The sequence below is a fragment of the Lissotriton vulgaris genome, chromosome 2_1, assembly GCF_964263255.1.
Source record: "Lissotriton vulgaris chromosome 2_1, aLisVul1.2, whole genome shotgun sequence".
Lineage (NCBI taxonomy): Eukaryota > Metazoa > Chordata > Amphibia > Caudata > Salamandridae > Lissotriton > Lissotriton vulgaris.
The window spans coordinates 361,024,058-361,038,743 of NC_141687.1; the positions used below are offsets into that span (position 1 = coordinate 361,024,058).

General features: G+C 49.2%; 1 protein-coding gene across 1 annotated transcript in view; it reads left to right on the forward strand.

The window, feature by feature from the left end:
- The window catches only part of SPAG5 (sperm associated antigen 5), a 643,746-nt gene that overhangs the window by 156,377 nt on the left and 472,683 nt on the right, over positions 1-14,686 (forward strand). The window contains exons 11-12 of the mRNA XM_086955159.1: positions 12,545-12,679; positions 13,404-13,497. Coding sequence (XP_086811285.1) covers positions 12,545-12,679; positions 13,404-13,497 — 229 coding nt within the window. The remainder of the gene's footprint in view (positions 1-12,544; positions 12,680-13,403; positions 13,498-14,686) is intronic.

Genomic DNA, 14,686 nt, shown 5'->3' on the forward strand with positions numbered 1-14,686 from the left:
GGTGTTAGCTATGCTGCAGAATGGGTACTCTCTACGTTTTCGACGTCGTCCTCCCTTGATCCCTTCGGTACCGTCATCAGGCTACCAGGTCAACATGCTGCAGAGGGAAGTGGGCATCCGTCTCCAAAAATCAGCCATAGAGAAGGTTCCACGATCCCAAAGAGATCAAGGGGTTTATTCCAGATATTTTCTAGAAAAGAAAAAAGGTCAAAATTCGGAGTACCGGTCCATTCTGTATCTGCGAGAACTCAACAAGTCCATCAAACGAGAAACATTTTGCATGTTGGCTCTCCAACAAATATATCTTCACCTCCACAAAGGGGATTGGATGTTTTCGCTGGATCTACAAGGTGCCTACTTTCATGTACAGATAAGTCATCATCACCGGCAATACCTGCGATTTGTAGTCGGATCGTCCCAATATCAATTCAAAGTACTGCCCTTCGGGCTGAAGCTGGCTCTCCGAGTGTTCAAGAAGAGCATGGAAGTGGTGGCAGCTGCTCTGCGACGCAGAGGCATCTTTATCTACCCTTACCTGGATGATTGGTTGCTGAAAGGCCCCTCTCCCCAGAGCGTGAGGAACCATTTTCAGCAATGCCTAGGACTGTGTCAAAAACTGGGCCTCCATGTGAACTTCGAGAAGTCGACACAGTAGCCCACACAAAGAATACACTACCGGGGGGTGTTGATAGACTCCGAGCGAGGAAAAGTGTGTCCTTCGGAGGAGAGACCATTATCCCTGATTCAGAAAGGCAGACAAATTTTACAGAGGAACCTGTCTTCGGTGCGTCAGATCGCCTCCCTGCTAGGATCAATGGCATCCTGCATTTTTCTGGTTCCCAATGCCAAATTAAAAATGCGTCCTCTACAGCAGGATCTGGAGGACAAATGGGATCAGCGGTCTTCTTGCTGGGAAGACAGAATCTGTCTATCACACACAGCCAGAGCATCCATTCCTTGGTGGATGAAGGACAACCTGAGAGTAGGAGTTCCGTTCCATCAAACTTCCCCCTCTCAGACTATGATCACAGACTCATCCCTGCAAGGATGGGGAGCCCACATGGGATCTCTCCAGAAGCAAGGCCTATAGTGCTCAAAATAACAGTTGTACCACATAAACATGCTGGAACTAAGGGCTATTCATCTTGCTCTCAAGGCTTTCCTCCCTTCGATTCAGGTGAGTTCCATCCTACTACAGACGGACAATACCACCACAATGTAGTGCCTGAACAAGCAGGGGGAACACGCTCGAGTACTCTCTCTTTGGAGGCACAGTCCCTTTGGCACTGGTTACTGGCGAGGAATATATCCATCACAGCAGCTCACCTGCTGGGAGAGCAGAATTCTCATCAGATGCCCTCAGTTGCCAATTTGAGAAACTGCAGGACTGTGTTCTCAACAACGAAGTGGTTGACGACATCTTCCAGGGTTAGGGCCGTCCAAGCACAGATCTGTTTGCGGACGACGAAAACACAAAATGCTGAGACTTCGCCTCAAGGTACTACCGACCAGGATCGAAGGAGAATGCCCTAATAGTCAACTGGTCAGGGGCATTTGTGTACGCCTTTCCACCCCTGACTCTCATCCTGAAGGTGGTGACCAAGCTATCACACTCAGACGCCACAATGATACTGATTGCTCCGGACTGGCCGAGGCAGTGGTGGTACCCGGACCTTTTGCATCTGTCAGTATGTCCGCACAAGAGGCTGCCGTGCAGACCGGACCTACTGTCCAAGATGAACGGGAGGATTGATCACCCCAACCGTCCATCACTGAACTTGGCAGCATGGCTTCTGAGGTCCTCCAGTATGGGCATTTAGGTATTCCACAAGACTGCACGACCATATTTAAAGAGACAAGGAGACCTTCAAAAAGACACTCTTATGCTTGTAAATGAAGCGCTTTTACATATGGTGTGTGCAAAATAATTGTAGAGCCACCAAGGGACAGGAGGAGGTGGTTTTGCCCTATTTGCTTCACCTAGCCAGAGTGGGTTTAAAATTTGCGTCCATTAAGGTGCACCTGGCTGCCATTACGGCGCACAGGCGTTCCCCTTCTCAGCCCTCGTTTTTTCTGTTACAGGTGGTGAAGGATTTCCTGCAATGACCTAAGAAGGTCTACCCTCTGGTCTGACCTCCTTCACGTCCTTGGGAGTTGAACTTGGTACTGTCCAAATGATGGTTCCACCCTTTGAGCCTATCCACAAAGCAACCTTATAACACCTTATGTGGAAGGTAGCTTTCTTGGTGGCTATCACCTCAGCTTGTAGGGTGAGTGAGATACAGACCCTCTGTTCAAAAGAGCCCTACTTGATCGTCCATCTCAATAGGGTAGTTCTTAGAACACATGCTTCCTTCCAAAGGTGGTGTCCGATTTTCATGTAAATAAAACCAATTTTCTTCCATGTTTCTTCCAAACCCCTCCACTCCAGCTGAGAGGGCTCTACATTCATTAGACCTTAAAAGGGTCTTGAAGTTTTATCTGGACAGGTCGAAGCCATTGAGAAAATCTGATCACCTATTTATCAATCAGTCAGAACAGGTTTTCCACCATCAAAGCGATCCATTGCCAGATGGATAGTCTCATGCATCAAATTGGCTTACCAGTTAGCACGGTAGCCTCTTTTGTCCGCTCCAAAGCCCATTCCACTAGAGGAAAAAACGCTATGACTGCTTTTCTCAATAATGTACCGCACTCTGAGATCTGTAAAGCAGCCACTTGGAGATCAGTGCATACATATACAAGACCCTCTTGACTCAGAAACTAGAGCGGACACTCAAGTAGGTCAAGCCTCCTTGAGGAATCTGTTCAACAGCTGATTTTTTGGTTGTTGTTAATTGGGTCACTTTGTTTCACATTTGCCTGCAGGTGGTCGGTGGGCTTGCTATTCTATTCACTGCTTATGACTAGTGATGAGGATCCCCTGGAAGAGAAGGATACGTTACTTACCTGTAATCCTAGTTCTCTTCCAGGGGTATCCTCCTCAAATTCATAAGCAACCCGCCCACCTCCCCAGGCAAATGAGATTGTCATTGTTTTTTTTAACATAAGATTTTATTGGAAAGAAAAGGGTGAGTCAATAAATCAGTCACATGTAAAACGACACAATTGAATCAAAATACAGAGTAATTAGGATGATAAATCAGTTTACATTTCGACATAAGGGTCCAACCCGGGTCATGGCTAATTCAGCTGTCGGAGATTCACAGAGTTCACCACGGTATTTATTCCAATGTCCCCATTTCTTATCCCACTTCATGGGGAAACCTCTCGTTTTGCACACTATTTTTTCGACAAGCATGCAGCGGTCCATCTCAGCCATCCAGCCCACCACCAGCGGCCTTTCGGGAGAGCCCCACTTCATAGCAATGGAGCGCTTAGCAAGCAGGAAAACCCAATGCCGTCCACTGTAGTTCCAGTTCGTTCAGGTCCGTGGCCCCCATATATTAAGGACACTTTCTTTTGGCGACAGTGGGACTGGCTTACCCAGGGAGTTTCTCATTTTACGAACTGTTCCCCCCCCAGAATTGGTGTATTACCGGGCAGTCTCATAGGATGTGATGGAAGGTACCAGGTAAGCCGCAACCCCTTAGACACAATGCGTCAGGGCGCCTTCCAATTTTGGCCAGTATGGGAGCGGACATGTCAAGTCAAGTTAAAATTTGTATAGGGCACTACTCACCCAGAGGGTCTCAAGGCGCTTGAAGGGGGGGAGCTCGCTACTTGTCAAACAACCAGGTTTTGAGTTGTGTTCTGAAGGAGAGGTGGTTCTGTGTAAGACGGATGTGGGTGGGGAGAGAATTCCAGGTTTTGGCCACTAAGAAGGAGAAAGATCTTCCACCCATGGTAGCTCTTCGTATGCATGGAATCGCGGCGAGGGCTTGATTGGACGATCGTAGTTGGCGGGTGGGGGTGTAAAAGGTCAGGCTCGTGTTGAGGTATTTAGGCCCTAGGTCGTAGAGAGCTTTGTGTGCGTGGGTGAGGAGACGGAACGTTATTCTCTTGTTTACGGGGAGCCAGTGGAGGTCTCTCAGGTGACCGGATATGTGATTGTGGCGGGGTATGTTTAGGATGAGTCGGGCGGAGGCGTTCTGAATGCGTTGGAGTTTTTTCTGTAATTTAACTATGGGTCCGGCGAAGAGGGTGTTTCCGTAGTCCAGTCGGCTTGTGACAAGTGCTTGGGTGACTGTCATTCTTGTTTCGGTGGGGATCCAGCGGAAGATCTTTTTGAGCATACGTAGTATGTTGAGACGGCGTTGACTTGTCTGGTCATCGAGAGGGAGGAGTCTAGGATGAATCCCAAGTTGCGAGCATGATCCGTTGGTTTGGGTGCGCTGCCCAGTGCCGGTGGCCACCATGAGTCGTCCCATGCGGAGGGGGATGATCCTAGTATGAGGACTTCCGTCTTGTCAGGATTCAGTTTTATTCAGCTGTTCTTCATCCATTCGGCTACGTCTTTCATCCCTTCGTGTAGGTTGGTTTTGGCGGTGTTAGGGTCTTTGGTGAGGGAAAGGATCAGCTGTGTGTCGTCAGCGTAGGAGATGATGTTGAGGTTGTGTTGGCGTGCGATGGATGGGAGGGGGCTCATGTAGACGTTGAAGAGGGTGGTGCTGAGCGATGATCCTTGTGGTACGCCGCAGATGACTTCGGTGGCCTCTGACCTGAAAGGGGGGAGACGGACTCTCTGGGTTCTCCCCGCAAGGAACGAGATGATCCAATCCAATGCTTTTCCTTGTATCCCGGCGTTGCTGAGGCGTTGTAGTAGGGTGCTATGACAGACCGCATCAAACGCTGCGGAGTGGTCCAGGAGGATGAGGGCAGCTGTTTCCCCGTTGTCGAGTAGTGTTCTGATGTCGTCTGTGGCTGCGATGAGGGCGGTCTCGGTGCTGTTTGGTTCGGATTAGTCGGAACCGATGGTTGATCGCTGTTTCCCTAGGGACATTAGGGCCGCCCGCCATTCCTCATCTTCTAAGAGACCCAGGTCTTCCTCTCATTTGTCCCGTAGTGGTTGGAAGGTGTCGGGGAGATTGTTACAGAGCTTACGGTAAGTATAGGATATGGCCTTTGCAGGGAGAGGTTCAAATAGGAGTCTATCCTCCAGGGGGGAAATCTCGGGTATGGAGGCGAGGTCAGGGATGGCGGTGAGGATGGCATGTTTGATTTGGAGATAGCGGAAAGATTCTGTCAGTGCAAGGGAGTGTTTGGTCTGTAGGTCCGCGAATGTCAGTAGCTTGCCCCTATGTACTAAGTCACCCACCGTCAAAATCCCTATCGTGCCCCATTTATCGAACCCGTGAAGGAAGCAAAGGGAGCCCAGTTGTTGCGACGACCATAGTGTTGTCGCTTTGGTAAGTTTGTCCGACCACCCCATACACTCTTAGGCTGTATGCCATATTGTGACCGTGTGTGCCATGGGTCCAACATACCTTTTCCTGACCGGTTTGCTGTAAAGAGCCCCCAAATAACCTTCCCGCCTGGTCTGACATCGGTCAAGGAGGAAGGCCTGATTCATGGGCGAGCCATGTATCCAGCGATTGATGGCCACCGATTGCGACAACCAATACTAAAGGCGCAGATTAGGCAAGGCGATGCCTCCGTCATACCAACTTTGGGTGAGTTTATGGAGGGCGATACGGGCTGCCCCACCATGTGGTAAAGAAAATTACCTGGACATTTTTCTATACATTAATATCAATAGGAATAGCTCATATAATGAGAGGCAGAGTCCGTGGTATCTGAGTCAAAAAGGCTTTATTTCAATGGCCATATCTGAGTCAAAAAGGCTTTATTTCAATGGCCAATGGCTCGAGCCAGGGGAGAATCGGGTTCCATCACCACTAAGGTTCAGGAAGGGATATCTAACGCTTTATTAACATCATACATTATATATAGTAAAATCACATAATTGCAATGAATACAGTAGGCGTAACACTCCAGGCGGAGCAAGTGAAAAGAGAGAGATAAGAACATATGGGCGTAAATAGGAGTCAGGGACCGAAAATGGACAGTTTTGCAGGGCGTACAAGAAACGCGGGAGCGCCAACATTTTAAATAAGGCCGCCCTGCAAGGGAGGGAGAGTAGGAGAGATCGCCAGTGGGCTACGTCACTGTGTAGCCTGCGTAGGGGACCCAATAGGTTCCGATCATGGAACACTTCCGGATCTGGTGTAACAAAGATACCTAGATATTTAAATCCGTCTGAGGCCACCATGATGGAAAACCCTCGGGGCAGCTTGGGCGGGGGGCCGTGTAGCATGTAGAATGTCGATTTAGACCAGTTGATCGAATAGCCCGAATATTTCCCTAAATTGGTGAGGACATGGAATAGACTATTAATAGAGGACCGGGGGGAAGTTACATATACCAGGATGTCATCGGCATAGAGGGAGATTTTGTCTGTGATCTTGTCGGTCCATTGGAGGCCTCTAATGGAAACGTCTGTGCGGACCCAGTGGGCCAGGGGTTCCTAAGTGAGGGCAAACAGTAGTGGTGACAAGGGGCATCCCTGTCGGGTTCCCCTGTGGAGTCTAAACCGTCGAGACGTATGGTTGTTGACCCGCACTTGGCCCAATAAATCTGTATACAGGTGTCGTACCCATTGGATAAACTTGGGTCAGAAGCCAAATCTGCGCAGGACCTCAAAGAGATAAGACCACTCGATCAAATCGAATGCCGTCGTGGCGTCAAGGGACAGAATGGCGGCATCTTGTTGTATAGTAGGTTGCCGACTCAGAACATTGTTGACCCTTCGTAGGTTCAGGGCTGTGTTTCGTCTCGGAAGGAAACCGATTGGTCATCATGGATTAGGGAGGGAAGCACGACGAGGAGGCGATTAGCCAGAAGCTTAGCCAGGATCTTGGCCTCCACACTAATCAGAGAGATCGTCTATAAGAACCGCAATCGGTGGGTGGTTTATTCAGCTTGAGGATGACCGCTATGGAGGCCAGTCTTTGATCGAGCGGCAGGGTACCACTATCCCGGCTGTCTACAAACATGTTTTTTAGATGAGGGACAATTACGGGAGCCACACCTTTCAGAAATTCGATGGTAACTCCGTTAGGACCCATAGCCTTGCCAGAGTTAACGGCAATAAGTGCCCGTAGTTAGCTCGTCCTCCGTAATGTTGGCGTCCAGAATCTCTTTTTCAGTCTCTGAGAGGGTGTGTAGGAGCATCTACTCTAGGAGTTGTCTGGACTCCTCCGAGGTGTAATGCGCTCCAGCTGTATAGATTAGCTCCAGATGGTCGGCGAAAGCCTCCGCTATTTCCTGTGTATCCACGGTCGAGGACCAATCCGGTCTTACTATGATGATACCCATCTAGTTCCCTGTTCACGCTGTTCCAGCCACGCAAGCATCTTCCCCGCACTGTCACTGAATTCGTATACGCGGTGGCGTGTGTGGAGTAACCGAGCCTGTGCCTTTTCCTGTGCCAGTGCATTATAGACGATTTGCTGGACTCGGAGACGGCGAGCCGTCTCTTCCGAGGGGGCAGCGCTATGGGACTTTTCAAGACTGTGAAGATCAGATTCGGCCTGGTGGATCTGTTCGTTGTGCTTCTGTAGATATCCCATTGTAAGTGCTAATGCCGCACCCTTAATAACCGCTAGGTATGCCTCCCAGATTGTAAATGCTGAGCTCACTGATCCAACGTTTTCCTCAAAGTAGAAGTCGGTTTGCTCTATGGCTATCTTTGATGTCCGGAATCCGCAGAAGCCAAGGATTGATGATGATGGGACCTCGGGTGTAATGGCGGTGATATGTTAGATCTACACTAAGAGGAGAGTGATCAGAGATGCCCCGGGGAAGGCCCTTTGGCCGTGTGAAGAAGCCAATGTCTATTGTGGGGCAGAAGAAATAGTGAATCCGGGACATGCTGTTGTGTGCATTAGAGTAGTGCTTGAAATAGGGCGTTTCTGGATAGTGGGTTCGCCAAACATCCTCAAGTCCCATCGCCTGTACAAAGTCTGAGAGGTCAGAAATATGCCTGTGTGAGCTGCGCCTAGGATGTCGGTCAAGTTCATCACTCATTGTCATGTTAAAGTCTCCCCCAATGAGAAGTGTGCCGGTGGGGAGGCCTATCAGCCGGGTGCCCAGTTCTCTGAGGGAGTCTCGACCTAGGGTTGGTGGGAGGTATGCCGATACGAGGGTCAGAGGACGTCCCTCCCATGCGGCCTCAACGAGTGCAAAGCGGCCCAGAGGGTCAGCCCACATCTTCGTGTAAGTTAGTGCTAAATTCTTTTTAACAAGAATCCCCGTGCCGCGGGATCCAGAGGTGAACCCCGCGTGTACCAGTAGTCTGTAGCCTCCTCTCTGAAGTGCTTGACAAGTGTTGGCCACTAAGTACGTTTCCTGCAACAATACGATGTCGGGAAGTGGCGTCTTAGGTATTGAAGGACTATACCACGTTTTATTTTGCGCCCCAACCCGTTAACATTCCACAACATTATCGTGATGTTCCTAGAGAGGGTCCGTGGCATGATGGTGGATAATGTGGGGTCTGTGTAGGTGTGTCAAGAGGAGAGGCAACATACACTGCCGAATGGCCATGATGAGGAACGCAAGATCTGGGGGTCTCCGGACCTCTCGGGGACTAGATGATACCTGAAGGAGCTGACACGCCATGATTGTGCCCTGTAGGAGATGTGAATTGTGACAAGGGAAGACTCTGCTGTACGCGCCAAAGAAAACCAACAAAACCAAAAAAAAACACCCAAGGACCCCCCTCCCTCTCAATCCAACCCCCCACCCTACCCCCCTGCCTGCGGACTTGAAACTATCCACTCCCCAACTAGGCAGAGTGCCTGTCGCCCTCCCAAACATATACAGGGTGTGTGGAGAGCCAGGAGTGCCCTCGCCAAAAGTCTACAAGATGATGGAGCCTAGTGCGTCTTAAGTCAACTTATATCAGCAGTGGCATTTACATAGTACAAAAAACAATGAAAAAACTGGACGGTCCATAGTGTCCGGACCAAAGAAAGGAATGCATGGCAACCATGGGAGAACACAAACCAGACGATACAAGGCCGGTAAAAGGGCTCAGGCGGTTCTTGGGACAACATCTTGACCGACCATCGAAGAAGGACCGGGCAACTGAAAACGTCACTGGTCATCCTGATTGCCTTCGGTGAACAAATCCTGGCTCTCCTGGAGCAAGCTCGGGCCGGAATGATTGTCCGATCCTCGGCGGTGATTCGGAGTGGTACCTGATTGACGCCTTCCCTCGAGCCAGTCCCAGACCTCTGCAGGGGATACAAAGAACCATGTCTTGCCTTCCGACTCCACGCGTAGTTTAGCGTGAAACAGCATGGCGTACTTTATGTTCTTAGCACGGAGTGCCTTTTTGACTTCAAGAAAACTGCGCGACGACCCTGAACTTTCACCGTGAAGTCGGGGAAGAGCGTGATCTGAGCGTTCTCCAGGCGCAGGGGTGGCCCGCTCGTGCCGTTTGAAGGATGACGTCACGGTCTCGGAAGTTAAACACCTGAGCAATTATGGGGCGGGGGGAGCGCCTGGTTTCGGCCTACCTCCCGGGACCCTGTGTGCCCGCTCTATGGAGAAATAATTAGACAGTTGTTTTGGCTGGAGATGTTTCAGGATCAAATTTTCGACAAAGAGATCAGTGGTCGGCCCCTCCATCCGTTCCGGAACCCCTAGGATGCGGAGGTTGTCGCGCCTTGCGCGTCCTTCCTAATCGTCTAGGAGCTCTCCCATTTGCAGCCCTTTTTTTGAGTTGGGTCACCTGTTGTTGGAGGGTGGAGGTGTCATCTATTGGTGCTGTGGTTTTAATTTCTATGTCTCGTACTTTGGAGTTCATTTTGCGGAGATCTGCACGCAGTAGGGTAACCTCTATGTTCACTGAGTCTATGCGGGTCTCCAGCGATGAGCGGACACCAGCTATCGCCTCCATCACATCTTCCAGTGTGGAGGTTTGTGTTGCCGGAGGAGGGGATGCGGTTTTAGGAGCAGTCTCGGGGTTTGCCTTCTTGTTCTCACCCTTAGATCCCCATGATAGTTTATTGATCGGTCTCTGATTGGACGGTCTGTTGCCTTTATTGGAAGCCATCGTGAAAGCCAACAAGCACGGTGTAGTCCAGTGGCGCGGGTCTAATCACGGTCAGACAGGAGGTGGTCCCCAATCCCCCAGTCCGGGCAATCCGCCACCACCCCCACTGGGTTGCCGCCACCAGACTGTCTAAGGCCCAGGCGTGCGCAGGGGAAAAGGAGCAAAGCAACAGCAGTGTGTAGGGGAATGCAAGCGTGCCACTCACTATGAAGCAGGCCACAGGCCGCGTGCATAGGTGCCCCACACAGGAGGGAGTCCAGCCAGTCCGTCCAGGAGGAGAGGGGGGGCGCCCCGGGACCAGGCCACGTTATTGAAATCCACAATCAGAGGTAGAGCTCACGCAATCAATAAGCCGTGTGGCGGAGTGCCAGGGCGATCCTCTAGTGTGTTCAAGGGCCAGGTTTGAGGCAATAGACAGCAATTACCCGGCTACAGCGTCCTGTCTGTACCCTCGGGGCAAAGGAGGCAGGGGCCCCCCCAGAGTGAGCCACCCCAACCTCAGCGTTCTCCAGAAGTCGGGGTGTGCAAAGGCAGTTCACGTGAGCCTGCAGTACTAGGTCGTAGGACCCACCTCCATAGTCGCAAGATCAAGCCCCAGTCTGCGCCGACTTCTCATGGCCGAGGCGGCCCTACAGAGCGCCACATCGCGATACACGGCCCCCACCATACAACAGAGGGGTTATGGGGTAGGCCAATCGGTCGGTGTAGCAGGCGATGGCCAGCTCAGGCAGTTAAGTCGGTTTCAGGCAGTATTAAGCGGTCCCCGGCGGTGGCCCAAAGCCGGGGACTCGCGTGATTTTAGCCCCAAGTACCAGGGGGGGACCACTTCCAGCAGCTGTAGTTGGCGTGCACCTGGACTAGCAGGATGGGACCTGCTTGGGACAGCAGGCAGTCGTCTCCCGAAGCTTCACCACAGCCGGATCGTCACCGCAGCGGCACCCAGGCTCCAGCAGCAGTCCCGGAGTCAGGCACCACAGCGGTCGGCAGCCGCGGCCGCCATTTTGAGGCCGAGAGACAGTGGAGCCTCTGGGACCAGCCGCGACCACTGGAGCTCGGAGGCGTACGGAGAGCAAATGTTGAAGTCCAGTTGGCCAGAGAATCAATACCCCTAGATGTAGGGGGAATTGGACGCACATGCTGATGATTAGTGCCGGAAATATCGTCGAGGGCCGAGGAGCCGCTTCCGAACACGGCCATTCCTCTCGGCTGCAGACCACGCCTCCCGATTGTCATTGTTAAATATTATTTTGGTGCCCTGATCTTCAGGGTTACGCAAAGAACTGACCTGTCACCCCTGAGGCATGATGGGAAGCTAGGGGTCATGGCTGCCTTAAAGGCTCAGTTCTAGTTTTATGGAAGATTGCTTTCATTTTCTAATTTGGTTTGCACAGCAGCCTGTAGGCTAACAATGCCTGTTTTTCTTTTGCAGTTTACTCATGAGGTTTACTCATTAAAAATGGACTTCAAGTGCTTCTTGCCCTCATGTGTTTTTATACATATATTATGTATGTTTGCAAATGCAGTGTATGTATTTTATTACATTGTTTAGCGTCCTAGATGTGAGTTGCATTGGTATGAGAAAAAATGATATATGTTTGTACATACATAGAGCTGTATTTTTATATATATATATATATATATATATAATTATCGATACACAAAGTGATCCTGTAGCCAAACGAGAGCACTCCGCAGTGTGTGCTCCGCCCAGGGGTCGGATCCTGACCCAAGGAAATTTTTTGTATACAAAGGAGGCGGCACAACCAGGATACTTTTAAGCCTTCTTTATTAAGACTTCACCCCACCAACGCGTTTCAGCCACAACTGGCCTTGCTCACGGTCCGGACCGTGAGCAAGGCCAGTTGTGGCTGAAACGCGTTGGTGGGGTGAAGTCTTAATAAAGAAGGCTTAAAAGTATCCTGGTTGTGTCGCCTCCTTTGTATACAAAATTTTTTTTTCATATATACTTTTTTTATTATTTCCGGGGTCCCCGCACATGGGCGGAAATATACAGTGCTTATGACTTTGATGAGGATACCCCTGGAAGAGAACTACAATTACAGGTAAGTAACTTATCCTTAAGACACAGACATTACAATCACTTCATAGGGACTTCTTACTCTTGATAGAACACCATACCATAGTAAATCTTGCTTTTTCACTTTCTATTCTGAAATTGTTCATGGAAATTGAACCCACTGTAAAGCTCTCGGTCACCTCCATTAGATTACAGCAATCTGCAGAGCAAACCCACAACCATAGATTCTTTGATTGGGTGCATAATGTAAATGATAAATATTGTCGATCCAATATCAGCAGCTTAGGTGACCAGGTATTTATTTCTTTTATGTGCATCCCACAACCTTTTGAGAAAAAACTCCATATTTATGACTTGGTGCTCTAAGACCTAGATTTCCCAACATATGTTGAAGTGATTGACTGTGTGTAAATGTTTGACCATAACCGGTTTCCCACCCACAGTGTAAAGAATCTCAGGAGCTCTTGAATCATCACCTGCACATTATGAATCAGATGACGGAGCGCATGCAAACAGTGCTTCAGGAACAGGCTACCTTGAGATACGATATGGATCAGGCCATCCTGGAGAAGCAGAAGGCAAGTGGGACCCTTATCCTGTATGCTTCTTGAAATGGAATTTGTTTTAGTAGAGCCACAGGCTTAGTTGGCGTTTGTATCTATCCTTGGTCTTTGTTTACATGGCAGATTCCTCCACTTCCTCCCTGCATCCCTCTCCATGTCTGACCGCCTTTTGCTTCAAAACATTTTTCCTCTGTGGTGGTGATTTGCTATGTTTCCTTTGCTCACTATTGGCACCCATACTGGTCCTGTATAGTCACTGCTTAGAACGTAAGGCTTTTTTGCTAGCTTCTGTTGTTTTTCTTTTCTTTTGTGATTGGCTGTGCTCTGAGTCAGTCACCGACTCAATGCAGAATACATCTAGCCTGTAGTAAATTCAGAAGTGGCTAGGCACCATTTGACTTATGGTTGTTGTGTCTCTTCAAACTCCTGGCATCTGTCCTTACAACATTTTGTAATTCTACTCCCCAGCTATGGGGGACTTATTTCTGGTACTCTTGATTCAGATGTGATGGAGTAAGAAATTCTGGACTTCTCATGACTTTTTGGTTGACTGGACCTGTTTGATTTTTGTTGTGGTCCCCAATCTCTTTCCCTTGCCTGGCTGTTGGTACTTGTAATCTTTCATCTTTGGACTTCTTTAACAATACCTATTGGTACATATAGATGAGCAGTGCTTAACAGATTGCTTTACTTCCTTGTTTATGCCCTCCTCTTACTAGAACCAATATTTATTTTTTAGATGTGTAATAAGCTGGCAGAGTCTACGTCAGAGCTGCATGATGTGGTGTTCAGGAATGACCAGCTGGACCTAGAAACGACACGACTCGGAGCAGGTCTGTTTTATTTATTTATTTATTTTAAAAAATGAGTTTATTGGTTTAATTACAGCCATACAGATATAATTAGATGATATTAGCAAATCCAGCAATATGACGTCTGGGCAAACATTAATACAGAATATACATCACGCATTCTCATCATATTCAGTAAGTCTATGCATCTCCAATTCCACCATAGGGGACACACAAATATCTCCTCGATACTCATTCCACATTGACCACTTCCGATCCCACTTTTCAGGGCACAAAATCTTCGGTTTCTGCCACCATGCACCTATCGAGCTCATTTGCCCATCCGGTAATGGTCGGCGGGTTGGATCCCCCCCATCCTCTTGCCAGCTCTCGTTTAACCAACGTGTATCCCAGTGTTGTGAATTGATGTTCGATATCCGTGAGATCCGTCGCCTCCCATATGTTCAGCAGTCCCAGTTGCGGTGTCAACACTACCTCCTTACTCAAGGCCAACTGCATATGCTCTGAAGCTCCCTCCCAGAGGATACGTATCTTTGGGCAGCTCCACAGAATATGATAAAAGGTGGCATTTATTTTACCTGGTGGTATAATTTGTTATACTGACATAACTGTCTGTGTTTAGTTGGGACACATCCTGTTTTTTTGGCTTACTCCCCTTTCCCAGATTGGATACAATATCGGGATCCCCCCTCTTTTTTCAGTGAACTGCTGTTCACATCCCCTCAGACATAAATCTTTAGGTCTGGAGCCTATTTTTGCTAAGGTCTTCCCTGTCATGAATGATCTGTGAAGTATCCTAAGCTGTATGAGCCTGAGTTTCTTTGTGATGGTTGCCTCCCGAGGGGACATAAGAGCCACCTGCCAGTCCTCATCACTTATTGGGCCCAAGTCATCCTGCCACTTCTCCCTAAGCTTTGGAAAGGTGTCTGGTAAATTATTACACAACTTTTTATATGTGAGAGATATCGCTTTGGAGCTCAAAGGCCCATCCAACAGCCGGTCCTCCAATGGGGACAAGTCTGGTATATCTTTAAGGGACAGAAAAGCCAACAGGATCGCGTGCCTAATTTGCAAGTATGTGTACATTTCCCCTTGAGCCATGTTAAATTGGCTCTGAAGCTCCCCAAATGTGAGTAGAACCCCCTTCTTGACCAGGTCCTTCACTACCTAGATACCTATGTGGTCCCACTTATCAACCCCAGGCTGATAA